This window comes from Pan paniscus, chromosome 15 (assembly GCF_029289425.2).
Source record: "Pan paniscus chromosome 15, NHGRI_mPanPan1-v2.0_pri, whole genome shotgun sequence".
Lineage (NCBI taxonomy): Eukaryota > Metazoa > Chordata > Mammalia > Primates > Hominidae > Pan > Pan paniscus.
In genome coordinates this window covers 91954647-91982231 of record NC_073264.2, presented here as the reverse complement: position 1 = coordinate 91982231, position 27585 = coordinate 91954647, and the positions used below count along the sequence as shown (strand labels likewise).

The following is a 27585-nucleotide window of genomic DNA, read 5'->3' as shown; positions in this document are numbered from 1 at the left end:
AGCCGAGGGCAGGAGACTGGATGCTGGGCAGAAGCAAAATCAGTGGCCGCTCCCCCAGGGCTTCTGGTCTGCCTGTTCCTTGTCTGCCTTTTTTTTTTTTTTTTTTTTTTTGAGATGAGTTTCACTCTCGTCACCCAGGCTGGAGTGCAATGGCATATTCTCGGTTCACTGCAACCTCTGCCTCCCGGGTTCAAGAGATTCTCGTGCCTCAGGCTCCCAAGTAGCTGGGATTACAGGCACCCACCACCACGACTGGCTAATTTTTATTTTTATTTTATTTTTATTTTTAGTAGAGACAGGGTTTCACCATGTTGGCCAGATTAGTCTCAAACTCCTTGACCTCAGGTGATCCACCCACCTCGGCCTCCCAAAGTGTTGGGATTACAGGTGTGAGCCACCGTGCCCAGCCCCTTGTCTGGCTTTTTAACAAGACATTTGTCTTCCAGCAGATCCCAAACTCCAGGACAGGGACATTTTCCTCCACTTTTGTTTCCTTTGGTGGTGGACAGGGGAGGTCAGCGCCATCCCAAACACTTGGTAGCTGCATAATAAATGCTTATGGAATTGAGTTTGATCAAATCCGAGAGACAAAAAATGGAAGCGCAGAGCTTTCCAAAATACTGAAAGCATTCAGAACATCTTGGTGCTCTAGGGTAAAGTGGAAAGAGTTAAATATTTCAGACTGGCTTTGTGTTTCTGACCCCTCCTTCACCCACCCTGTGCTGAGTGTTGCTCTGTGGTGATGCAGGGTAAAGGAATATTGGCCATATTCTGTTAAGGCATGGCATCTAAAAGTGAAGGTTTTCTTCTGAGATAAAGTTGGAAAAGGGGCTCAGTAGAGGCCAGGTATTAATTTCCATCCTGGAGGAAGAAAGGCATGGAAACTGCAGCAAGTTTTTGTTGACTTCATTAGTCTGTTGATGCTGGAGCACACGGCCTGTCCCCTTCACAACTGGAAAGAACACAAGTCCCCGCCTCAGTCAAAGCCTGCGTGTTGTCTCCCAATCAGTTGGTGCACCTTACCTTCTATTTATTTATTTATTTATTTATTTGAGACGGAGTCTCGCTCTGTCGCCCAGCACCCAGGCTGGAGTGCAGTGGTGCGATCTTGGCTCACTGCAGCCTCTTCCTCCCGGGTTGAAGCAGTTCTCCTGCCTCAGCCTCCTGAGTAGCTGGGATTACAGGCGTGCGCCACCACACCTGGCTACTTTTTGTATTTTTAGTAGAGATGGGGTTTTGCCATGTTGGCCAGGCTGGTCTCGAACTCTTGATCTCAGGTGATCCGCCTGCCTCGGCCTCACAAAGTGCTGGGGTTACCACCGGCCCAGCGCACTTTACTTTCAAGCGATGACGTGCCCACTATAATTAGGGGCCATATATGTTCTCTGAGAAGTCTTCCATCAGGGGCAAGCCAGTCTACATCTCGCAGTCCGCATGTGAAGTAACAAGCATTTCTCTTTCATCTGTGAAATCAAAACCTCTGTTCAAACAGATAAACATATCGTGCTGCTTCTGTGTTGAATAACTAAAGACCAAACTTGAACTACTTTCAGGAGTCGGGAAGAATAATTGGCCAACTCATGCATCATGATACCATAGTTTTCATTCCAAAGGTACTTGAAGAACAACTTCAACCACACAAAACTCTGTTCCCTGATGACTGCCCTTTAGAAGGTGGATGTTTCCTGGGGACATTGCACAGTTGGCTGCTGCCGGAGATGGGGTGCCGCCAGGGAACATGGGGTGTCCAGGCACTCTTACACTGAGATATTTTCTGGTTGAAAAATATTTTGCAAGCAAGAAAACTGAGGCTCAGAACTGTAGAGTGACTTACTTGTATTCTGCAGAAAAGACCCTCAGAGATGGCTCAACCCTGGACATATTGTGGTATTTGGCTTTCTTTTTTAATTTAGAAATTTTTCTTAGAGAAAGACAGAGACGTCATTCCTAGCCTTGCACACAGACACCCCAAATAAACAGGCCCCACAGGAGGAGTATGGTGATCTAGAACCCAGCTTCTTGACGGAGGAGTGGGTGTCTCAGCTGATTCTGTCTGCTCAGCAGCACCCCTCACACTGTGCAAATGCTAATCATGAAGGTGAAGTTGCCTGCACTGGGCACCCCTCTGCCCTCACAGCTGGGCACCCCTCCTCCCTCACAGGTGGGCACCCCTCTGCCCTCACAGCTGAGCACCCCTACACCCTCACAGCTGGGCACCCCTACACCCTCACAGCTGGGCACCCCTCTGCACTCACAGCTGGGCACTTCTCCACCCTCACAGGGCACCCCTCCACCCTCATAGCTGGGCACCCCTCCGCCCTCACAGGGCACCCCTCCGCCCTCACAGCTGGGCACACCTTCGCCCTCGCAGCTGGGCCCTGCTGACCAAGTTCTCCTTCCTTGTCAGAAGGTGGCTCTGTAGCTTCCTGAGATTTTGGAGAGGAAGAGAGAAGGCTTGTGGGAAAACTTCCCCTTCCCAGGCACAAGTTCAGAGCCCGTCAGCCCAGAAATGCCCCCGTGTGCCCTGGCATCCAGGGTCTCCATCTCAGAGAGGGCCCAAGGGCCAGCCCAGGGTGCCTCTGGGAGCCAAGGAAACTCCCCTGCTGCTAAGTAAATAGAAGTAGCTTGGGCTGTGGTTTCTACACGGGGGCCCCTGATCTGACCGCAGAGGAGAACAACAAGCCACCCCAAAGGCGCTCCTGGACCCGGGTTCCCAGAGTGGGGGCCAGGGCTTCTGCGTTAGACCTTGATCAGGGATTTGAGAGGTTGGATCACCTCAATGACCATCTAAAAACTTAAATCTGAAAAATAAATAAAAATTCCAATCTGATCATTCCCACTGCAACCCCCTGTGTGGTGCCCCAGTGCTGGGAGGATAAAGCCTCAGGGCCTCTCCCGGCCCTCCCCACTTTCCACCTCAGGAAGGAGTCTCGCTCTGTCGCCCAGACTGGAGTGCAGTGGCGCGATCTCAGCTCACTGCAAACTCCGCCTCCTGGGTTCACCCCATTCTCCTGCCTCAGCCTCCTGAGTAGTTGGGACTACAGGCACCCACCACCACATCCGGCTAATTTTTTTGTATTTTTCTTAGTAGAGACGGGGTTTCACCATGTTAGCCAGGATGGTCTTGATCTCCTGACCTCATGATCCACCTGCCTCGGCCTCCCAAAGTGCTGGGATTACAGGTGTGAGCCACCGCACCCGGCCAAGACTTCATAGTCTTAAAATGGCAGTACTCCTCAAATGGATCTACAGATTCAAACACAAGCCCAATCAAAATCCCTGCTCTTTTTGCAGACATTGACAGATCTGAATTTTAATATGGAAATAAAAGGGAGCCCCCCCCAATCAAAACAATCTTATAAAAGAAGAACAAAACTAAGACCTCACATTTTCCAATTCTGAAAGTTACTGCAAAACTACAATAATCAGCAACAGTTGTCACAATACCTAAGAGGTGCGAACAACCTAAATTTCTATTGACAGATGAATGGATAAAGAAAATGTGAGTTTCGGCACCCAAGACTGTGTGGTAGATAGAGCTCCCTCTCCCCTCTCCCCTCTCCCCTCCCCCCTCCCCCCTCTCCCCTCTCCCCTCTCCCCTCTCCCCTCTTTCCACGGTCTCCCTCTGATGCCGAGCCGAAGCTGGACGGTACTGCTGCCATCTCAGCTCGCTGCAACCTCCCTGCCCGATTCTCCTGCCTCAGCCTGCCGAGTGCCTGCGATTGCAGGCGCGCGCCGCCACGCCTGACTGGTTTTCGTATTTTTTTGGTGGAGATGGGGTTTCGATGTGTCGGCTGGGCTGGTCTCCAGCTCCTAACCGCGAGTGATCTGCCAGCCTCGGCCTCCCGAGGTGCCGGGATTGCAGACGGAGTCTCGTTAACTCAGTGCTCAATGGCGCCCAGGCTGGAGTGCAGTGGCGTGATCTCGGCTCGCTACAACCACCTCCCAGCCACCTGCCTTGGCCTCCCTAAGTGCCGAGATTGCAGCCTCTGCCTGGCAGCCACCCCGTCTGGGAAGTGAGGAGCGTCTCCGCCTGACCACCCATCGTCTGGGATGTGAGGAGCCCCTCTGCCTGGCTGCCCAGTCTGGAAAGTGAGGAGCATCTCTGCCCGGCCGCCATCCCATCTAGGAAGTGAGGAGCGCCTCTTCCCGGCCGCCATCACATCTGGGAAGTGAGAAGCGTCTCTGCCCGGCCGCCCATCATCTGAGATGTGGGGAGCACCTCTGCCCTGCCGCCCCGTCCGGGATGTGAGGAGCGTCTCTGCCCGGCCGCCCTGTCTGAGAAGTGAGGAGACCCTCTGCCTGGCAACCGCCCCGTCTGAGAAGTGAGGAGCCCCTCCGCCCGGCAGCCACCCCATCTGAGAAGTGAGGAGCGTCCTCCCTCCTCGTCCGGGAGGGAGGTGGGGGGGTCAGCCCCCCGCCCGGCCAGCCGCCCCGTCCGGGAGGTGAGGGGCGCCTCTGCCTGGCCACCCCTACTGGGAAGTGAGGAGCCCCTCTGCCCGGCCAGCCGCCTCGTCCGGGAGGGAGGTGGGGGGGTCAGCCCCCCGCCCGGCCAGCTGCCCCGTCCGGGAGGCGAGGGGTGCCTCTGCCCGGCCGCCCCTACTGGGAAGTGAGAAGCCCCTCTGCCCGGCCAGCCGCCCCGTCCGGGAGGGAGGTGGGGGGGTCAGCCCCCCGCCCGGCCAGCCGCCCCGTCCGGGAGGGAGGTGGGGGGATCAGCCCCCTGCCCGGCCAGCCGCCCTGTCCAGGAGGTGGGGGGCGCCTCTGCCCGGCCACCCCTACTGGGAAGTGAGGAGCCCCTCTGCCCGGCCAGCCGCTCTGTCTGGGAGGGAGGTGGGGGGGTCAGCCCCCCGCCCGGCCAGCCGCCCCATCCAGGAGGGAGGTGGGGGGGTTAGCCCCCCGCCTGGCCAGCCGCCCCGTCTGGGAGGTGAGGGGCGCCTCTGCCCGGCCGCCCCTACTGGGAAGTGAGGAGCCCCTCTGCCCGGCCAGCCGCCCCGTCCGGGAGGGAGGTGGGGGGGTCAGCCGCCCCGTCCGGGAGGGAGGTGGGGGGGTCAGCCCCCCGCCGGGCCAGCCGCCCTGTCGGGGAAGTGAGGGGTGCCTCTGCCCGGTCGCCCCTACTGGGAAGTGAGGAGCCCCTCTGCCCGGCCAGCCGCCCTGTCCGGGAGGGAGGTGGGGGGTCAGCCCCCCGCCCGGCCAGCCGCCCCGTCCGGGAGGGAGGTGGGGGGGGTCAGCCCCCCGCCCGGCCAGCCGCCCCGTCCGGGAGGGAGGTGGGGGGGGTCAGCCCCCCGCCCGGCCAGCCGCCCCGTCCGGGAGGTGAGGGGCGCTTCTGCCCGGCCGCCCCTACTGGGAAGTGAGGAGCTCCTCTGCCCGGCCACCACCCCATCTGGGAGGTGTACTCAACAGCTCATTGAGAACGGGCCATGAGGACAATGGCGGTTTTGTGGAATAGAAAGGGGGGAAAGGTGGGGAAAAGATTGAGAAATCGGATGGTTGCCGTGTCTGTGTAGAAAGAGGTAGACATGGGAGACTTTTCATTTTGTTCTGTACTAAGAAAAATTCTTCTGCCTTGGGAAAAAAAAAAAAACACTACAATAATCAAGACAGTGTGATACTGACATAAGGATAGCCATATAAGTCAATGGAATAAAATTCAGGTTCAGAAATAAACCCATACAGTTATGGTAAATTGGTTTTTGACAAGAGCACCAACATTATTCAATAAGGGAAAGAATCGTCTTTTCAATAAATCGTGCTGGAACAACCAGATATCCACATGTAAAAGAGTAAATTTGGGCCAGGTGCAGTGGCTCACGCCTGTAAGCCAGTAGAAACCCCGTTTTTAGTAGAAACCCCGTCTCTACTAAAAAAATACAAAAAAATTAGCTGGGTGTGGTGGCGGGCACCTGTAGTCCCAGCTACTGGGGAGGCTGAGGCAGGAGAATGGCATGAACCCGGGAGGCGGAGCTCGCAGTGAGCTGAGATTGTGCCACTGCACTCCAGCCTGGGCAACAGAGCGAGACTCCATCTCAAAAAAAAGAGTAAATTTGGACCCCCACCTCATACCATATACAAAAAATTAATTCAAAACGGATCACAGACCTCATCCGAAGAGCTAGAGCTGCAAAATTATTAGAATAAGACATAGCTATAAATCTTCACGACCTCAGATTACACAATGGTTTCTTAAGTACACCACCCAAAACACAGGTGGCAAAAGAACAAATTAGATAAATCGAACTTCATCAAAAACATTTGCAGCCAGGCGTGGTAGCTCATGCCTGTAATCCCAGCACTTTGGGAGGCTGAAGCGGGAGGATCATTTGAGGTCAGGAGTTCAAGACTAGCCTGGCCAAAATGGTGAAAAACCCCATCTCTAGTAATAATACAAAAATTAGCTGGACATGGTGGCAGGTGCCTGTAATCCCAGCTACTCAGGAGGCTGAGGCGGGAGAATTGCTTGAACCCGGGAGGCGGTGGCTGCAGTGAGTCAAAATCGTGCCATGGCACTTTAGCCTGGGCAACAGGGCGAGATTCCATCTCAAAAAAAAAAAAAGAAAAAAATTTGCACCTCAAGGAACACTGTCAATACAGTGAAAATGCACAGAATGGAAGAAATACTTGCAAATTATATATCTGATAAGATACGTGTATCTAGAATATATAAATAACTTTTTTGTTTGTTTGTTTGTTTGTTTTGAGATGGAGTCTTGCTCTGTCACACCCAGGCTGGAGTGAGGTGGCGCAATCTCGGCTCACTGCAACCTCTGCCTCCTGGGTTCAAGCGATTCTCCTGCCTCAGCCTCCTGAGTAGCTGGGAGTACAGGCGCCTGCCATCATGTCTGGCTAATTTTTTGTATTTTTAGTAGAGATGGGTTTTCACCATGTTGGCCAGGCTGGTCTCGATCTCCTGACCTCAGGTGATCCGCCCACCTCAGCCTCCCAAAGTGCTGGGATTACAGGTGTGAGCCACCGCGCCCAGCCATAAATAATTCTTACAACTCAATAATGAAAGAAAAAAAAAAACCAAGTAACCCAATTTAAAAATGAGCAAAGAATCAGAATTCTTCAAAGATGGACAAATGGCCAATAAGCACCTGAAAAGTTGCTCAACATCATTAGTTATCAAAGAAATGCAAATCAAAACCACAGTGAAATGCCACTTCACATACACTGGGATGGCTAGCCTCAAAATGACAGATATGAAAAAGAAACAAAAGGGAGATGTGGAGGATGGGGAGAAATGGAAACCTCATACATTGGTGGTGAGACGTAAAATGATGCACATTTTTGTTTGTTTGTTTGTTTGTTTGTTTTTGAGATGGAGTCTCGCTCTGTCGCCCGGGCCAGAGTGCAATGGTGCTATCTTGGCTCACTGAAAGCTCCGCCTCCCAGGTTCACGCCATTCTCCTGCCTCAGCCTCCCGAGGAGCTGGGACTACAAGCGCCCGCCACCACGCCCGGCTAATTTTTTGTGTTTTTAGTAGAGACGGGGTTTCACCGTGTTAGCCAGGATAGTCTCGATCTCCTGACCTCGTGATCCACCTGGCTCGGCCTCCCAAAGTGCTGGGATTACAGGCGGGAGCCACCGCACCCGGCCGATGCAGCTGTTTTAGAAAACGGTTTACTAGTTCTTCCAAAGGTTAAACATAGAGTTACCAGCATGACCTAGCAATTCTACTCCTACTTCTACACCTAAGTGAAATGGAAATGTACGTCTACACAAAAACTTGTACAAAAATGCACATAGCAGCATCACAATAGCCAAAGAGTGGAATCAGGCTGATGCCTATCTACTGATGAGTGGATGAGTGGATGTGGCACCCACGCAATGGAATATTATTGGCCATAAAGTTGGATGAAGTGCTGGTACAGGCTACCATATGGAGGAACCTTGAAAACATTGTGTTAAGTCAAAGAAGTCAGTTATAAAAGACCTCATGTTGTATGATTCCATGTATGTGAAATGGCGGGAACAGGTAAATCCATGGAGACAGAAAATCCTAGGGCCGGTGGGTAGGGGATGTTTTGGAAAAACTCAAACCTGTATTTCTTTTGTTTTCATGCCACAACAATCAACACAGACTTCTGTGACCAAGGGGGGCGGTTTCCCTACCAACAAGCAGTAGGCACCAGCTGGGTCTGATACTACCTGTGTGGAGCTAGGGTCAGTTCCCACAGGTAGAGGGCTCAGTCCCTAAGACTGCCTCTTCCTGCAGACACCAGTCACAAGTCCAGGCCTCTGGAACTTCTGACCAACCAGCTTTAAGCTGGGGGGTCTCACAACCCCCTCTTTGGGTTGAATTAATTTGCTAGAGCTGCTCACAGAACTCGAGGGAAAACTTAGGTTTACCAGTTGATTATAAAAGATATTGTAAAGATACAGATGAAGAGATGCATAGGGTGAGGCACGTGGGAAGGGGTATGGAGCTTCCATGCCCCCCGCAGGTGCACCTGCCTCCAGAAAACTCCTTGTGGTCAGCTGTCTAGAGCTCTCCAGCCCAATCCTCTTGGGGTTCTTTTTTCTTTTTTTTGAGACAGAGTCTCGCTCTGTCGCCCAGGCTGGAGTGCAGTGGCGTGATCTTGGCTCATTGCAAGCTCTGCCTCCCGGGTTCACGCCATTCTCCTGCCTCAGCCTCCCGAGTAGCTGGGACTACAGGCGCCCGCCACCACGCCGGGCTAATTTTTTTTGTATGTTTTAGTAGAGACGGGGTTTCACCGTGTTAGCCAGGCTGGTTTTGATCTCCTGACCTCGTGATCCGCCTGCCTTGGCCTCCCAAAGTGCTGGGATTACAGGTGTGAGCCACTGCACCTGGCCATCTGTTCCAATTCTTTTTTCCCTCTCTGTGTAGCATTCTTTTCTCCAAGGTATGAGGCAGGACCCTCTGTGGCAGGTAAAAGGAGGGTAGGAGAAGGTCAAAGAGGGCTTTGGGAGTTATGAATCAGGAACTGTGGATGAATATATATATATATATATATGTATAATGTGTGTGTGTGTGTATATATATATATTATCATGAGGGGAAATAGGGAGTGATTGTTAATGGGCATGGAGTCTCTTTTTTGGGAGCATTTAGAAAAAAGTGCTCCTAAGTGGACTGTAGTGATGGTTGCACATGTCTGTAAATATACTACTAACTTCCGAATTCTGTGCTTTAAATTGGGAACCGCATGCTATGGGATCTATCTCTCAGACAACTTTTTTTAAAATCACACATTCCAACACACACATACTTCCCGAGTGTCGTAGGGGTGGGCGGCCTCTCAGCATGACAGCTCCACTCTATGACTGCGCCTTCATTCAAAAACCATGTGGCCTGCCAACGACGCGCCAGATGATGTGGGAGATGGTGACATGGCCAGGACCCAGGCCTGGCCTTTCTGAGACTCCTAGTCTGTTTGGAGAAGCAAATGAATACCCAAATACCTCTGCCAGAAGAGGAACTGTGGGTGCTCATGACAGGAATGGCACAAAGTGTAAGACAAAATGATGAAAGGAAAAGCTGGAAACCCCAACCAGTCCTTCCTCCTGGGGAGGAGGTGAGCCTGGGGCAGAGGGTGGTGGCGTTCGGCAGGGATGTTTCTTCTCCCTCCTTTGGGGGGTCACTGAATGGACAGGTGAACTGACAGGTGCCTGTTGAGGGCCAGCTGAGGCCCAGCCCATGGGTGATGGGCGCCCTGGGGGATGCAAGGAGCGCCGAGGCACAAACTGTGGCACCTGGGACTCTAAGCCCACCAGGAAGGGATCAGGGAGAAGCTGACGCCCAGAGTGAATGGTCCGCAAAGGCAGCAGGGGCGGGGCGCTGGGTTGTGCACCCAGAATGGCAAGTGCTGTCGGAGAGCTATGTCCTCGTCAGCTTCTGTCCAGACTGTGCTGTGAAAGCCCGCTGTGCTGGCAGATGCCTGCTGGGCGCGTCCTCGTGGACATGCACGCAGCGCTGTGCGGCATTCATGGTTTGAGCCTGGGGTAGGGAGGAGATGTTGGGCCTGCAGCTCAGTCCCTGAGAGCTGGCTTCCTCCTTTCTTGGGGGTCCATCTGAGGCAGGTCTGTGGAAGTCTGAGGTTTAGAGAGCTCCTACTGCCCCATGGGGGAAAGGCGACAGCCTGGGGCGTCTGGCACCTTTGCTGGGGAGGAGGCCTGAGAAGAGGGGTGGGAAGCGCCGGTCCGGGATGCCAGCCCCTGCCCGCCTTTTGGAGGCTTTCCCTACCTCACCTCCATCCCCAGGCTCCTGAGCCCTCCTTGCTCTCTCAAACTCTGTTCCAAAGAAGGCAGCTCATCCCCAGGCCCCCAGCACCACCAGAGTTTCCCCACCTGGGAAAGGGTGGCTCAGGGAATAGCGTCCTCCCAACACCCATGTCAATGAACACAGAGCGGCAAAGGGCCAGCCCCACTGGAGTGAGTTCGCCCATCAAAGGTGGAAATGCAAGGGCTGCGTTGGGGCTGGGGAAAGGGGCATTTTAAGCCTCATCTTTCATGCTAAAAAGAAAGTCTTCACCCCAAGTTAAAATCGTACTTTAGGTGAAGGACTTACCTATTGGGGAGCACACTGAGGCTTCCTAATAAAATCAGAGAAGCCCGCCTAGTAAAAGGCTACCAGGAGCCTGATCTCCTCTCTTAAACCTAACCTCCCTTCCCACTGGGGAAGAAAAGCCCAAGTTTCTTGAGTAAAAGGCTCAGATCCCAGCACTTTGGGAGGCTGAGGCAGGCGGATCGTCTGAGGTCAGGAGTTTGAGACCAGCCTGCCCAACATGGGGAAACTCTGTCTCTAAAAATATAAAAATCAGTCAGGCGTGGTGGCAGGCACCTGTAATCCCAGCTACTCAGGAGGCTGAGGCAGGAGAATCGCTTGAACCTAGGAGGCTGAGGTTGCAGTGAGCTGAGATCTCGGCATTGCACTCTAGCCTGGGTGATAAGAGCAAGACTCTGTCTGAAGAAAAAAAAGAAGGAAGGAAGGAAGGAGCAAAGGGGAAAAAGCAGACCTGCAGGAAACCCCTCCAGCCCAATCATGACTCCTAGGACCCTTTATAACTCCTGTGAGAGGCTGGAGGATACCCAACCCAGCAATGTGACTTGCTTCCTTCCACACAATTCTGAAACTTGTGACTTGGTCTGAAGGAAAATGGTACCACGATGCCTCTCCGTCCTCCGTCTCCTCCCCACCCTTAGCCTGGTGCCATTTTTTCTACCTGGGCGCCCATCCTTTCTTGCCTAGCCAGTGCCTGTCCCTCCTACAGGAAGCCTCCAGCAGTCCAGTTCTCTGCTAGAAACCACAGAAACCAGCTCTGGCTGATTTAGGTAGAAGTGGAATTCATCACATCAGGTGCACACATTCTGGGAGGAAGGGACCCAGGCTGGGAGGCTGGACATCCTCCTCAGGACTGGTCTGGCAGGGAGGAAAAGTGCTGCCACCACTGCTGGGCACAGATACCCAAGTGCACCCCAGCCCCACTCACATGGCCTGCCAGAGCAGCTGCCACCTGGGATGCCTCCGAATCAGGCTGAGGCTGCCCACGCTCCTGCACCTGCTTTCTGAGTGGCGTCTGCCTGGCAGGGTTGAGGTCCCCCACCCCTCACTGTAGAAACAAGGGAGTCTGGCACAGTGAGTGCCTGGCATTTTCAGTGTCTCTGGTGGGGGATTCCTCAAATACAGGAAAGGAGATAAAGATCCCAGATGACAGATGGCATCCTCCCACGAGTGAGGCCATCTAACTCTGCTCTTTCCTCTTTCTTTCTTTCTCTTTCTTTCTTTTCTTTCTTTCTTTCTCTTTCTTTGTCTCTCTCTCTCTCGCTCTCTTTCTTTCTTTCTAAATAAAAATAGAGACAGGGTTTTGCCATGTTGCCCAGGCTAGTCTTGAACTCCTGAGCTCAAGTGATCTGCCCACCTCGGCCTCCCAGAGTGCTGGGATTACAGGTGTGAGCCACCGGGCCCGGCCTGCCCGCACTCTCTCTGCTGCCTGCCTTCCCTGGCCCACACAATCTCTGAGTCTGATAACAGGCATTCAGGCTGTATCAGTCATTCAACGCATATTTGAGGGCCCAGGCCAAGTGCCAGGGTCTCATCCTTAGAAGAGTGTTCTGTACACATCACTTAAAACTCTGCTTCTCTCTGGGCAAAAGGTCAGCGCCCTTAGACTGCAACAAAACAGAGGCATTACGCAAGTTCCTAGATACCTCTTAAAAAGGAAGGCCTGGTGGGCTGAGGACGAGCGTAATAGCTGCCAGGCTCCTTCAGCATCAGGGACATTCCAACCGTCCCTCACACTGTAGTTCATTCGAAAATAACTTCCTAGAATAGACAGTGCTGTCAGCATCTTTCTGCTGACCATAGACTACTCTGGGCAGTATTTTGAAAATGAAACTGATGTATCAAAAGCTTGCAACAGGAAGCAGCAAGGTTGACTTGACTGCCTTTCCTTGTGGGGAGCCCTGGGCTGTGACCCAGGGTCATGAGAGTGGGTCCCCTGGGCATGCAGCAGGGACCAAGAGCTTAGTTCTCTGTTCCCCCACTGTCCCACTGAATGGCCACATAACCCTGGGCAAGTCGCCTGGGTCTGTTTCCACGTCTGTGGAACAAAGCTGGTGTTCGGTGCTCCCAACACAGTGGGTTAGAGGACCACAATGGGCAAATAAAAGGCTACCAATGGACATTCTCTCAGTGTTGCTAAATGGTTAGAGTTAATAGTGCGTTTGGCCTGGATTGAAACAAAACTAAACAACCCTCCACTTTTACTAAAGAAAATGAGGGCTCACCCAAAATAAGTAAACCCAGTCTCTGGAGTGAGTAAGAGCTCTTTTTTCTGGGTATTTTCACTGCTCTCTTAAGAAGGGCCTGACCCATCGCGCTCAGGGGAAATAAGCGCTGGGAGGAAATAAGGGAAATCGAACCGCGGTTTTAGGTCCGGGCTCTGGCAGGCACCGCCTCCGCCCCGCCTCGCCCCGCCTCGCCCCGCCCTGCGGCCCCCGCCGCGGCCCCGCGAAGGATCCGCCAATGAAGCGCCCAGGAACTGCATGACCTCATCAGGAGGCTCCCTCATTGGCTGCCGCCGCCGCGCCTGGTCGCCTCGTTCCGTTCGATTCCAGAAAGCCGCGCCGGCCCCAGTCCCCATGGGCTGAAGGCAGGTTGAGTTCTTCCCCAGGTCTGCGAGCCTCGAAGGCTTCTTTCAGACAGCAGACCCCTTAGAAGCGCAAGGCTGCTTTCTGACAAAGAATCAAGTGTTCCTTTCAACCAGCCAAGGGACTGGTTTTCTCGCTGACCCTTTGACAGGTATGTTCCCGGGATTTTGCTGGGACCTTCATCTTCCCCTCCCTACGTCCGTGACACATCTGGCTTCCCACTCGTTTCAGTCGTGTGTTCTGTGGAGTTTTCTCTTGCTTCGCAGTAGATGGACTTCTGAAGCCCCACCTTACCGTTAAATGCCAGTGATCATCTCCCCCCACAGCTAACCCGGGAATTAGTCTACTGACACCCCCAGAGAGGGGACACGCCTTTCACAAGGTCACACGGCAGGTCAGTTACAGAGATGAAAATCAAATCCAGGTTTCCTAACTTCAAGAGTTTTTTCAGACGCCTTATTATTATTATTCGTTTTATTTTTATTTTTCATTTTTTATTTTTTTGAGATGGAGTCTCACTCTGTCACCCAGGGTGGAGTGCAGTGGAGTGATCTTGGTTCACTGCAATCTCTGCTTCCCGGGTTTAAGCGATTCTTCTGCCTCAGCCTCCCTAGTAGCTGGGATTACAAGTGCCCACCACCACACCCGGCTAATTTTTGTATTTTTAATAGAGACGGGTTTCATCGTGTTGGCCAGGCTGGTCTCGAACTCCTGACCTCAGGTGATCCACCCGCCTCGGCCTCCCAAAGTGCTTGGGACTACAGCTGTGAGCCATCTCACCTGGTAATTATTATTATTATTTTTTAATTTGCTGCCTGAGAGCTCAGAAAGGAACCTCAGCTGGATAGGAGCACCCATATACCAATCCCATTCCAGCCACTCTCACTTTGACAGGACAGAATCAACGACCAGAGCCCAGGACTTCCTCGACTAGCACTCTCCTCTTACAAATAAGGAAACTGAAGGGTACCTGATCGTGAACAAGTTGATGGGCAGCACTTGACCCAGACCTTTTACTTCTTACCCCTCCACCCCGGTTTGGACTCCCAAATGTGGGGAGGAATGGAATGCCCTACCAGTCCCCAGGGAATGGTTCATGCAGTCAGCATGGTTTTAGTACCTTTAGCATTTGATTTGGGAGAAAGATAACAATCAGAAGTGTCTGTATGCCTCACCAGCTGTCCAGCAGATCCCATAAACCTTCACCCCCAACCCTTCTGACCACCAAGTGCTTTGCTGCAGGAAAGGAGACCAGATTGTTGGGTTTTTCTCATCTGATGGTCGGGGGTGATCTGGGACTGCATATGTCTGAACACTGTGACCCTATTTTGAGTGCAAGAGTTTTGAAAACCCAGGACCACTTTGTTAGATGGTGAGGGTTGGTGAGCAGACTGGACCTGAGATCCTTTTTCAAGGCTTGGCTTGGGGGTAACATTCTCCAGGAAGACTTACTGGAGCACCCACCACAGTTGATTCCTGGCGTTCCTCTGGGTCCAGCTGCAGAGCTGTTGCTCACTTCTTTCCCCCACTAGACTGTGAGTTCCTTGAGGGATGGGACCATACCCTACACAATATTGTATCACTAAGGCCTAACACTGTGTCCGGCACATAGTAGGTACTCAATAAACGTTTGTTGAATTGAACTGTGGAAACCTTGCACTCTATTGGCCTTGTGCAGGGGAAGATCACTCACAATTCCTCACTGAAGCAGATCCTGTGTCTATCAGGCTCCTTCACACAAAATGAGAATTAGTTTCTTTTTTTCACAGTAACGTGTCCAAAGTGCAAACTTCAAACCTGTTTGCTGATACAACTCCCCAGGAACAACCAGGTCCCTTGTGCCCACCTAGTTCGTGATTTCTCTTTAAAACTCCTGATGTCAGCTGGGCGTGGTGGCTCACACCTGTAATCCCAGCACTTTGGGAGGCTGAGGTGGACAGACCACTTGAGGTTGGGAGTTCGAGACCAGACTGGCCAACATGGTGAAATCCCGTCTCTACTAAAAATACAAAAATTAGGCAGGCGTGGTGGCATATGCCAGTAATCTCAGCTACTTGGGAAGGTAAGGCAGGAGGATCACTTGAATCCCAGAGGCAGAAGTTGCAGTGAGCCAAGATTGTGCCACTGCATTCCAGCCTGGGCAACAGAGCAAGACTTTAATCTCAAAAAACAAACAAACAAACAAACAAACTCCTGATATGTGAATCAACAACATAATTTAAATCAAACCATTCTGCCAGGCGCAGTGGGTCACACCTGTAATCCCAGCACTTCGGGAGGCCGAGGTGGGCAGATCACCTGAGGTCAGGAGTTCAAGACCAGCCTAGCCAACATGGTGAAACCCTGTCTCTACTAAAAAATGCAAACATTAGCTGGGCATGGTGGCAGATTCCTGTAATCCCAGCTACTTGGGAGGCTGAGGCAGGGAGAATTGCTGGAACCCAGGAGGCGGAGGTTGCAGTGAGCTGAGATCAAGCCACTGCACTCCAACCTGGGTGACAGAGCGAGACTCCATCTAAAAAAAAAAAAAATTAAATAAATAAAACCATTCCACGTGTTTTCTTCTGTGCCTGGTCTGCTAGGAAGCTCAGAAATCAGTCTAGCCTTATGCTGAAGAACAGTCAGTCTCCTCCCTGTTGGCAGATACACCTTTCTCCCCCGTATCTGAATAGTTTCCCATCTTTACTTTGATGTTCATTTACAGATATAGGTGGGTATTTTATCACAAACCCAGTCTATGCCTTTTTTGGAGAAGATAGGACAGGTGGGGTACAGGGTAACACGGAAGTGTCCCCAGAACTCTGAGTGTGAGGAAAACACTCATGAAGATTCCTATTACAGGCAGGGCATCACAGCTCATGCCTGTACTGCCAGCACTTTGGGAGGCCAAGGTGGGTGGATCACTCAAGCTTAGGAGCTCAAACCAGCCTAGGCCACAAAGCAAGACCCCCATCTCTACAAAATTAAAAAAAGTTAGCTGGACATGGCGGTGCTACTTGGGAGATTGAAGCAGGAGGATTGGTTGAGCCCAGGAGTTCAAGGCTGCAGTGAGCTATGATGGTGCCACTGCATGCCAGCCCAAGAGACACAAAGAAAGACCCTGTCTCTAAAAAAAACAAAGAAAGAAAAAAAAAGGGCAGACACGGTGGCTCATGCCTGTAATCCCAGCACTTTGGGAGGCCGAGGCGGGCGGATCACGAGGTCTGGAGTTCGAGATCATCCTGGCCAACATGGTGAAACCCTGTCTCTACTAAAAATACAATAAATGGCCGGGCATCATGGCTCACGCCTGTAATCCTAGCACTTTGGGAAGCCAAGGTGGGCGGATCATGAGGTCACGACATCGAGACCATCCTGGCTAACACGGTGAAACCCCATCTCTATTAAAAATACAAAAAATCAGCCGGGCGTGGTGGCGGGCACCTGTAGTCCCAGCTACTCAGGAGGCTGAGGCGGGAGAATGGTGTGAACCCGGGAGGTGGAGCTTGCAGTGAGCCGAGATCGCACCACTGCACGCCAGCCTGGGCAACAGAGCGAGACTCCGTCTCAAAAAAAAAAAAGCTGGGCATGGTGGCTCATGCCTATAATCCCAGCACTCTGGAAGGCTGAGGTGGGAGGTCGCTTGAGGTCAGGAGTTCAAGACTACCCTGGTCAACATAGTGAGACCCTGTCTCTAAAGTAAAAAACAGAACAACAACAACAACAAAAAACCCTCCTGTTACACAAAAGTTACTATTTTACAGGCTTAAACCAAAATCAGCTTAATTGTTATGGTGTCTACAGCCTGTGCAAGGTTGGAATGTATGGAGATAAGAAGTAAAAATTCACAGAGCTGGTCCAGCCTCATTCTGGGCAGGGGGACATAGGCTTTGGACATGTGGATATTCTCAACTGTGGAGAAATGGGTTCAACAGTGGGACTGATATTGGGGGAACCAGCCCCCAATATTTCAATGTATGTTCTTTCTATTTTCCCGAAGTGTCGGCAGGTCTGAGAAATAAAGAGAAAGAGTACAAAGAGAGGAATTTTACAGCTGGGCCTCCGGGGGTGACGTCACCTATCGGTAGGTCCGTGATGTCCGCCCGAGCCGCAAAACCAGCAGGTTTTTATTAAGGACTTTAAAAGGGGAGGGGGTGTATGAACAGGGAATAGGTCACAAAGATCATATGCTTTAAAAGGCAATGAAGATCACAAGGCAAAGGGCGAAGCAAAGATCACAAGGCAAAGGGCAAAATTAGAATTACTGATGAGGGTCTATGTTCAGCTGTGCACATATTGTCTTGATAAACATCTTAAAACAACAGAAAACAGTGTTCAAGAGCAGAGAACCGGTCTGACCACAAATTTACCAGGATGGGATCTTTTCCCCACCCTAATAAGCCTGAGGGTACTGTACTGCAGGAGACCAGGGCATATTTCAGTCCTTATCTCAACCATGTAGGACAGACACTCCCAGAGCGGCCGTTTACAGACCTCCCCCCAGGAAAGCATTCCTTCCCCAGCGTATTAATTATTAATATTCCTTGCTGGCAAAAGAATTCAGCGATATCTCTCCTACTTGCACGTCTGTTTATAGGCTCTCTGCAAGAAGAAAAATATGGCTGTATTTTGCCCGACCCCGCAGGCAGTCAGACCTTATGGTTGTCTTCCCTTGTTCCCTGAAAATCGCTGTTATTCTGTTCTTTTTCAAGGTGCACTGATTTCATATTGTTTAAACACACATGTTTTACAATCAGTTTATACAATAGTGGTCCTGAGGTGACGTACATTCTCAGCTTACAAATATAACAGGATTAAGAGATTAAAGTAAAGACAGGCATAAGAAATTATAAGAATATTATTTGGGAACTGATAAATGTCCATGAAATCTTCATAATTTATGGTCAGAGATTGCAGTTAAGACAGGCATAAGAAATTATAAAAGTATTAACTCTGGGAACTGATAAATGTCCATGAAATCTTCACAATTTGTGTTCCTCTGCCGCAGCTCCAGCCGGTCCCTCCGTTCGAGGTCCCTGACTTCCTGCAACAGACCGAGATGGCCTTCTGAGCTTTTCCAGGGCTGACGACCACCTTCTTGATACCTTCCCCTCTCTCGTTCTGAATCCGTGCCCACCAGGTAAGTTAAGGATGATTTCAGCTTTGCATGCTTCCTAACACTAAGAGTGGGGTCTCCTGATTATGAGATACTGGGGGTTGGCTTCTACTGCAAATGAGAGTTGGCATGGGATTGAAACAGTGGTCTCTGGTGGGCTTCATTAGTGGGACTAGGCAGAGCACCCTGGAACACTGACATATTTCTGGACTTGCAAAGCTGAAACTTTAGACCATGGTTTCTACACCTGACTCATGCTACCCAGGGCCCTCCCTGAGCAGCCAACTAGCCTTCTCCATCTGGCTGTCCCTCTCAGATGGCAACAGATGGTAAATTAGAAGCACCAGCTTTGGTGCCTATAGTGGAGTTGCCCAGCAAGTTTCCCACTGCTTTGTCCCTACAATGGGAATCATAGTTCCAGGCAGCTGGAAGTGGCTCTTTGGAAGAAAGTTAGGGGACCCTCAGGGAACTCCAAGGGGGAGGGGCACAGAGCCATCCTGAATCCATCCTCAGAAACCCCGCTCAAGACAATGATGGCACTGATGCAGCTTTTTTTTTTTTTTTTTTTTTTTAAGACAGACTCTGGCTCTTGTTGCCCAGACTGGGGTGCAATGGCGCAATCTTGGCTCACCATAACCTCCGCCTGGGTTCAGGCGATTCTCCTGCCTCAGCCTCCCAAGTAGGTGGGATTACAGGCATGCGCCACCTCGCCTGGCTAATTTTGTATTTTTAGTAGAGACCGGGTTTCTCCACGTTCATCAGGCTGGTCTCAAATTCCTTCACCTCCCAAAGTGCTGGGATTACAGGTGTGAGCCACTGTGCACAGCCTAATGCAGATTTTATAAACAATAACCTTGTCCATTAAAGCAAACCTGCAGACTCGAGGTCTGATAAACCTGGAGGTTGGATAATTCAAGTGTAGCACAGTCATGCCATGGAATATTACACACCAGAGAAAAGAAGACACGACGCCATTTTTAGAAAGCTCAAAACAAGTGAAACCAAATGATATCGTGTATAGCAGGGGTCCCCAACCCCTGGACCACAGACTGGTACTGGCTAGTGGCCCATTAGGAACCAGGCCGCACAGCAGGAGGTGAGTCGTGGGTGAGCAAGCGAAACTTCACCTGTATTTACAACTGCTCCCCATGGCTCACATTACTGCCTGAGCTCCGCCTCCTGTCAGATCAGCGGCAGCATTAGAGTCTCATAGGAGCACAAACCCTGCTGTGAACTATGCATGTGAGGGATCTAGGTTGCACACTCCTTATGAGAATCTAATGCCTGTCTCTCATCACCCCCAGATGGGGCCGTCTAGTTGCAGGAAAACAAGCTCAGGGCTCCCACTGATTCTACATGATGGTGAGTTTTATAACTATTTCATTATATATTATAAGGCAATAAGAATAGAAATAAAGTGCACAATAAATGTAATGCGCTTGAATCAGTCCAAAACCATCCCCCCACCTCCCCCTACCCATGGAAAAATTGTCTTCCATGAAACTGGTCCTTGGTGCCAAAAAGCTTGGAGACCTCTGGTGTATAGGGTTACATGTTGTACTCACATTATAAGAAGTGGCGGAAAGCAAGTTTAGTGATAAAACTAGCTAAAAAACAAAGCAAGGGTATAACAAATACAAAAATCACAATGTAGTTAACTCTGGGATAGCCAATAGTTTCCCTGGTGTTCATCTTATTATTTTATTACGTAGGTGCCCCTTGATTCTGGGTATTTTTGTATGTATCAAATATTACATAATTAAAAGCCAGCCGAAGCCAGCTATCATGACTGCACTCTCATTACTCACGCCCCGGGCCTGCAAGCTGTGGTGTGGTTTCCAGGTTCCCCGTGAGCATCGCCGCAGCGACCGCCCACAGCACCAGCTGCTGATGGCTCACACCTCCTGGGGCTGCAAGGCCTGTCCCTGGCTCTGGCAGCGAGATGACAGGGCTGTTGCCCCGGCAGGGTGAGGCCAAAGGTTAGAGGTGATCATTCTTTCTGCTGGCACACTGAGGCCCCTTGTGGATCCCCGTTTCTGGGTTTCTGTCTCCCCCTTCAACCTGCCCATCGGCTTCAGACAGTGGATCTCCACTTCCCTGTGGGGCTGTTCACCAGGATGCTCACCTGCCCAATCCCAGCCCCTCCACCTTCCTTCGGCTCATTCATTCATTCAACCTGTATTGACTGAGTACTCACCGTGCATCAGGCACCGTTCTCAGTGCTGGGAATGCTGTTGTGAACAGAACCACACACAAATCCCTGCCCTCCTGGGGCTTTTGCTCTAGTGAGGGGAGGCAGATAATACACACTCAGTTAATAACCATAGATCAGGTGGGACAGAAGAAAACTACAGCAGGGTAAGGGGGTAAGGGTGAAGGGAATGAGGGGGAGCAAAGGTGGACAGAGTGGTTGGGGAAGGTCTCTGTGAGGATGTGACCTCCCTCACTGCCTTCAGAAGGAAGGTAGGGAGGGACCACATGGGTTTCTGGGGAAGAACCTTCCAGGCCAGGCGAGGGAGGAGAAAGGGCAAAGTTATGACCCCTCCTCCCACCAGTGTCTCCTTCCCCTAAGCTCTCTCCATCCTACCCTGGCCACAATCCCTCTCTCATTCTCTCTCTCTGTTTTCTCTCTCACGCCCGCTCCCTTGCTGCTCACCTCTTCCCTTATTCTGATTGCACAGGGAATCCAGGCTTTCGGAGATGAGGACTGGGAGGTCTCCAGACCACACAAGCCCCCTATTTGCACTGGCCTTTGGAACGAGCCTACAGCCTGCCTCCACTGCTCCTGGTACCCCAGCTGTTCTCAAGGAATTGGCCAGAAGTCAGACTCCCTTCCCAGCCGTCCTCCACTTCTTTCCTGCCAGGCACCCCAAGCCCCATGGTGGGATTGGGCCTATAGGCTGTGATTTTCCACATCCTTGTCAAACCTGTACTACCTGAATGCCTAGAGGAAAAGATACTGCCTTAATTACTATTATGAGCATGAATGCCTTCTTACTCTTGAATTTAGCTGAGTGCTGCCTGCAGGTAAAGTCACCTGGAGAACCATCCAGGGACTTTGTCCTCATAGGATCACTTGTACCTCTCTAGGGTTGCTGTGGCAGCTGCCAGAGTGGCCCGGGCCATGGATGAGGGCCAGGATATGGAAGGCAGAGGCAGAAACGAGCCCAGAGGCCACAGGGCCCAGCTCTCAGGCTCCCACGGTGAAGCCCAGAGGGTTCCTTCTCTCTCCTGCTTCAGGCTGACAATGTTTGTCAGCCTCTGCTCCCAACCCCTATATCCAGCAACCTCTGCGCCCAAGCACATGGTCTGAAGAATATTCTGGCGTTGGGCCCCTGTAGGTGGCCTGCCGTGACGGTGGAAGCCTGGAACATAGTGACATGGATTCATCATTGGGATGTTTCATCCTAAGGAAACGCACTCGCAGGCGGCTCTAGACCTTGGGGACTCCAGCCTCGTTCATTTAAGCTCCCACAATGTGCCAGGCCCTATGCGGCTTGCAAGGGGCAGAGAGACACAGAATGACAGCCGACATGGCACTCTATTGGTGCACTGGCACTGTTTTTTTTTTTTTTTTGAGATGGAGTCTTGCTCTGTCACCCAGGCTGGAGTGCAGTGGCATGATGGAGATGCAGCCTCTACCTCATGGGTTCAAGCGATTCTCCTGCCTCAGCCTCCCGAGTAGCTGGGACTACAGGCGCCCACCACCATGCCCGGCTAATTTTTTTGTATTTTTAGTAGAGACAGGGTTTCACCATGTTAGCCAGAAAGGTCTCAATCTTCTGACCTCGTGATCCACCCAAAGTGCTGGGATTACAGGCGTGAGCCACAGAGCCTGGCATGCTGGCACTGTTCTCTGTGGCCTACCTGTATTTCCTCATTTCCTCCTCAACCAGCTCCAGGGGGAGGTATCACAGCCAAGAAATGGAGGCCTGGGGATGTTAAATGCCACGGCCCAGGCAGCATCCGTCCTCATGAAGCCACCTTATCAGGTAGGGAGGCAGACAGATGGCCCTCATCATTTACCTTCCAGTGTGGCAACTGAGGCAGTGTATGCGTTAGTCATGATTAAGACCCTGCCCCTTCCCAGAAGGAGATGGCAAGTGCTGTCACACAAGGTCTGCCAGATGTTGAGCAAGGCTGCCCAGTAACCTTTGGCCCGTGTCTGAAAGAAGGCACAGGAATCTGTCTCCTGGTCCAGATGGAGAACATTCCCAGCAAATCTGGAGAGACAGACTGGAGTTGGGAGAACAGGAGGGTGTCAGGAGAGAGGAAACATCTCCTGTGGAGATTTCTTCTCCTTCCCTTCCTGCTCCCTCTTGGTGGAAGCTAAGGGCCAGGGCACTAAAGGGTCCCCTGTTGAAACTCTAACGTTCTAGTTCCCCTTTCCCTGGGCTGTTCACAGTGTCCAGGGCCTGTCAGCTCAACTTCCATCACCTTGGCAGTCCCTGAGGTGCCTGAAAGTGATACTGGTCACATCAGAAAACATCTCCTGATCTTTCCTCCTCACCTCTCTTAAATGTCTGTGATTCAGCCTCCTCATTGGTAAACTGAGGTCCACGGTGTGTGTTCTTCATCAACTCCGGTGGTGGGGGAGTTGTGGTGGGGATAAGAACCTGCGTGTGACTGCTCTTGGAAAGTTGGAGTAAGGGCACCCAGAAGGAATGACAACGACCCCTCAGTGCCTCCTCGTGACTGCGGGCGGGCTACGGAACCTTCCAGACTGACAGCTTCACTCTCAAATGCAGGACCCAGAATCCAACACTGCCACCACCACAGCTATTTCCCTGGCAGTATTCTCAACACTGCAGTCACAGTGATAGTCCAAAGTGTAGGTCTGATCATGCCACTCTTCTGTGAAAAGCCCTGCAGGGCTGCTCCATGTCACCAGAGTAAAAGTCAAAGTTTTTTTTTTTTTTTTGAGACGGAGTCTCTCTCTGTTGCCCAGGCTGGAGTGCAGTGCTGCCATCTCAGCTCACTGCAAACTCCACCTCCCGGGTTCACACCATTCTCCTGCCTCAGCCTCCCCAGTAGCTGGGACTACAGGCGCCCGCCACCACGCCCGGCTAATTTTTAAAAATATTTTTAGTAGAGACGGGTTTCACCATGTTAGCTAGGACGGTCTCGATCTTCTGACCTCGTGATCCGCCCACCTCGGCCTCCCAAAGTGCTGGGATTACAGGCATGAGCCACCGTGCCCAGCCAAAAGCCAAAGTCTTATAATGGCCCACCAGGCACTACACAGAACTCCCCCCAACCTCTCAGAGCTCATCTCCTGCCTCGGCCCCTCTCCTTCACTCCACCCAGCCCCTCTGGCCTCTGCCATTTCTCCATCCCACCCAGTGTGCTCTAACCCCAGAGCCTTCGCACTTGTGGTGTTCTCTGCCTGGGATACTCCTCCCCCAGAGATATCCTCATGGCTCCCCCTTAGTTTCTTCAAGTCTAATGCCACCTCCGTGAGGCCATCCCTGACTGCCCCATTTTAAATGGCAACACTTGCTCAGGCTGAAGTGCGTTCACTGCTCACTGCAGCCTCCACCTTCTGGGCTCAAGCAATCATCCTGCCTCAGCCTCCTGAGTAGCTGGGATTACAGGCATGAGCCACCCGCCTGTCCCAACTCTTTATGTTCGTCACTGAACCCTTCCCTGTTTCTTCAAATAGCCATTTTTACAGTCTAGTTTACTATTTTATTTTGCTTATTTTTCCCCCAAACTGGAATGTAAGCTCTCTCAAGCCAGGAATTTTGTTTTTTTAGCTCACAATTCTATCTCTGGCACCTAAAGCAGCACCCAGCACATAGTAGGTGATCACTAGACAGTTGATTCACAGAGGGACACCTCCCTAGGTCTCAGTCTAGGTGGCCAAGACAGGAGGCCCCACCAGTGACTGTGCCTTCCCCTCAGGGGGTCCGAGAGCTGGCGTGTGAGAGTGGCAGCCCCTGCCTGGCTCCGCTCAGCCATCTAGGGCACCCCTGGCAGGTGCTGTGCCTTGCCTGGGATGGAGGAGTCTCCGTCCACCTCTGGCTGGGTAGGGGCTAAGGCTGCGGGGCAGAGGGGCACCTGCTAAGGGGCACAGGCCAACCGGGCCCCAGGGAACCGCTGGCCACCTGAGATGGCAGGACAAACTCGGGCAGGCCTCCCCCCACCCCTCACACCCGGCTCACTGGTCCCACCGGGCGGTGACCTTCCCCAGGGTCACTGCCCTTTCTTGGCCCTACTCCTGGGGATCCAACCCGCTCCCAGGCTGTCGCTAGCTCCCTCCCGATCCTCTCCCTCCCCTTCATCCTGCCCAGACCCCTACCCCACCAGACCCCTCACCCGCCCTTGGTCAGATCTCTCTCCTACCCCGCTCCCCCACCCCCATCCCCACTTCCCCTCGGTCTTCACCCCGCCCCAGACACCCCCAGTCCCTCTCCCTGTCCTCCATGCCCACCCCGCCTTTCCTGCCTCGGGCCCCTGTCTCCCGCCCTAGCCCCCGCCCCTGCCCCAGCCCTGGCTCCGGCCCCGGCCAGTGCTGCGGCTCCGGCCCTGGCCGGCAGGGGCCGCTCCTCGCGGCGCCCGGGGCCCCGCCGCGCCCGCCGCCGCCGCCCGCCTCCCCGCCCCTTCCCCAGCCGGCGCTCCCGTTACGCCGCGGAGCCGGGAGCCGGAGCCCGAGCCCGCGGCGGCGGCGGGAGGCGGCGAGGGGGCGCCGCGGCGGCGGCGGCGGTGGGGCCTGCGGGGCGGGCGGCCGGGCCCGGCCAGGCCGCGATGGCGACCAAGAAGGCAGGCTCGCGGCTGGAGACGGAGATCGAGCGCTGCCGCTCCGAGTGCCAGTGGGAGCGGATCCCTGAGCTCGTCAAGCAGCTGTCGGCCAAGCTCATCGCCAACGGTACGCGCCGGGCGCGCCGGCCTGGGCTGCGGGGGGCGCCGCGGCCTCCGCGGGAACGGGCCCCTGAGGCGCGGCCGGGCGCGGGGCGCGGGCAGGGGCGCGGCCGGGCCGCGAGGGAGCTGCGGCCCAGGGGATGTGCGCGGGACCGGGGCCTGGGGGAGTCCGGGTGCCCCGGAGTCACGCGGTGTGAGGGCCCGGGGGGCGCCAGGGGCTGTCCCGGCGCCTGGGGTTCAAGCGTGCAGGGCGGGCTTTTGCGGAGTCTGGGGTGTCCGGGGGTCTCAGCGAGTCCGCTGCTCCACTGGGACCACAGGAGGTCAGGGGCCGGCCTGGGGCTTCTGAGAAGTTGGAGGTGATGGGGTGAGGGGGTCCCTCAGGACGTGGGTGAAGTCCACAGTGTGTGTATGGTGTGCTCAGGGAATCAGGATGTGTTTATGGGGTCTTGAGAATGGGGTGTTGTACATAGACCCCTGGGGAATCTGGTTTGTAAACATATGGTGTTTAAGGGGTTCTGGGTGGAAGCGCAGACTCGAGGTGTGTGGGGTGGTGGTAGAAAGCAGGCTGGGATGTGCGTCCTGGCGTTCGGAGAAGTAGCATCAAGGCTGCCGACCTAGAGAGGTCAGGGTTGGGAATAGAGGAGAAATAGAGTCAGGGGGACCTGGAGGGAGAATATTGTGGAGCGAGATGGGAATGTGGTTGAAGAATGTCGGGAGATGGAGCTGGGTGGGTGAGGGGTTGGTGCCTGGGCCAGAAGGGGGTCTGAGGCAGCCTCTGAGTAGGAGCCTGGTGCCTGGAGTTGGTTCATGACCCCTTTAACTGGATTGGTTCTTGTACCCAATCAAATAAAATTGCATCCAGAATCCCATTCCAGTGCACAGCTCCACGTGGCCTTATTTGTTTTGGAAGCGAGTATCTTTAATATTTGCTTGTCTTTTAGTACCCGCCTAAAGCGCAGGCACCAGCACACCGTGGCCAGAGGTTAGAGGGTTTGTCTCATTTCATCCTGGGCTTCTCCAGGCCGAGTGAGCACATGTTGGCTGAACAAATGAATGAAAGAGTGAATGAATGGATGGCGGGGCTGCTCTAAGAAAGGACATCTGCACGATTTTCAGCCTTCTCACTTCAGACTACCCAGAAAGGAGAGGGATGTCAGGTGTCCTCCTGGAGGGTAGTTTTTGTTTGCGTCCTATGGTATTAGTGCCTGGAAATTAGAACTTGGTTTTGCACACTCTCAATGATGGATGCATGCTGTGGGCAGGTACCTTCTGGGTGAACGCAGGTGCCATGGTGTGTCAGGGGCATGGAGATAGCACCGACCCTACACGGGCTCCACTTGGTGGAAAATGTGGACCCTTCTCAGTTATGTCAGCCTTTGAGGAGATGGTGTTCAGTGCCCTGGGCCCCAGAGGCAGCTTGCCCTTGCCCTCCTTGTCGGGCTCACCTGCTTCTCTGCTTACCTGCAGCATTTTCTCTTTTCCTCTCGGAGTTGCACAGTCCTGGGTCTACTTTGTGGCTTCCCAGCGGTGTAGGCATAATGACACCTTCTGTGCAGGTTGATTTTAGGATTAAATGGGTTTATTTGTGAGCCTCCTGGTCTTTTTTCTTCTGAATCCACTTGTTTCCTGCTGTCTTTGCTTATTCATTCACCCAATATTTGCGTGCCCACCTGTGCCAGTCACAGAACAGTGGTGAACAGCACTGACCAAGCCCCTGCCCTTATGCCCTCACCCTGCTCTCAGGAGGCGGGTGATAAGCAAATATGGAAATAAATAAACAGCACAGCTTCAGATAGTGAGAAGTGATTGAAACAAAACAGATGAGTTAATGTGATTGAGAATGACAGGCAGATGAAGGGGGACTCAAGCTATGATGGTCCCTGGAATGAGAGGGTAGAAGGGCTTTTGGTGGCCTGGGCCCCTCCTATTCACCTTCATGGCCCCCGAAAGGCTTAGCTCTCTTCCCAGGGGCTGCTCCCAACGTCCTAAGATGCAGTCATGAGTGGGGCTTGGGGAGTGGGGTTTGCAGGGGCACTGTGGTCCTTGGGTCTGTGTGCAAGTTCAGTTTGGGGAAACTCATGGGACATAGATTTTTGTCCTAGAGACTCACATGGTGAGTGGTAGCCATTGATGGCAAAAAGTTACCCAGACTTGAAAAGATCAGACAGAGTGAGTGCTCAGGAAAATAAAACGATGAAGCCAAGAAAAAGATGAAACTAAACTAGAATAATTGTGGCTCTCCTTTGGTGTTTGCAAGAGGGGCCTTCCCTCCCTTTGACTGGTGAGGCCTTCCCACTCTCGGGCTGGTAGAGGGACTTCTTCCTGGCTTTTGGGGGCACCGGCTCCCCCATAGATTCTCGGGTGCATGAGCACAAGTTCTGGGCAGATTTTGCAAAATCCTGAAGTTAAAGCATCTTCTGCTTAGAATAAGGAAAGCAAGTGAATGTCACGTTTGTCACACTAAGACAGTTACCATGAAAACAACCACAGGCAAAAAAAAAAAAAACGAATACAGTGTTTGG

At 52.7% G+C, this 27585-nt stretch overlaps 1 protein-coding gene and 1 long non-coding RNA gene across 7 annotated transcripts in view; both read left to right on the top strand.

Annotated features, from left to right (window-relative positions):
- The first annotated feature begins 13059 nt into the window (after positions 1-13059).
- LOC117975878 (uncharacterized) lies at positions 13060-21176 on the top strand. The gene is made up of 4 exons (XR_004666277.3): positions 13060-13258; positions 18095-18226; positions 19507-19564; positions 20884-21176. It is a non-coding gene; the product is annotated as an uncharacterized LOC117975878 (long non-coding RNA).
- Positions 21177-24882: 3706 nt separating this feature from the next.
- TTC7B (tetratricopeptide repeat domain 7B) overlaps positions 24883-27585 on the top strand; it is a 275379-nt gene continuing 272676 nt past the window's right edge. For 5 of the 6 annotated variants that reach the window (XM_034938007.2, XM_034938006.3, XM_034938004.2 and 2 more), the window contains exon 1: positions 24884-25070. In XM_034938007.2, coding sequence (XP_034793898.1) covers positions 24950-25070 — 121 coding nt within the window. In that variant the 5' untranslated portion in view covers positions 24884-24949. Of the gene's footprint in view, positions 25071-27585 lie in introns of all 6 variants that reach the window. The other variant, XM_055097944.2, reaches the window with a different exon arrangement.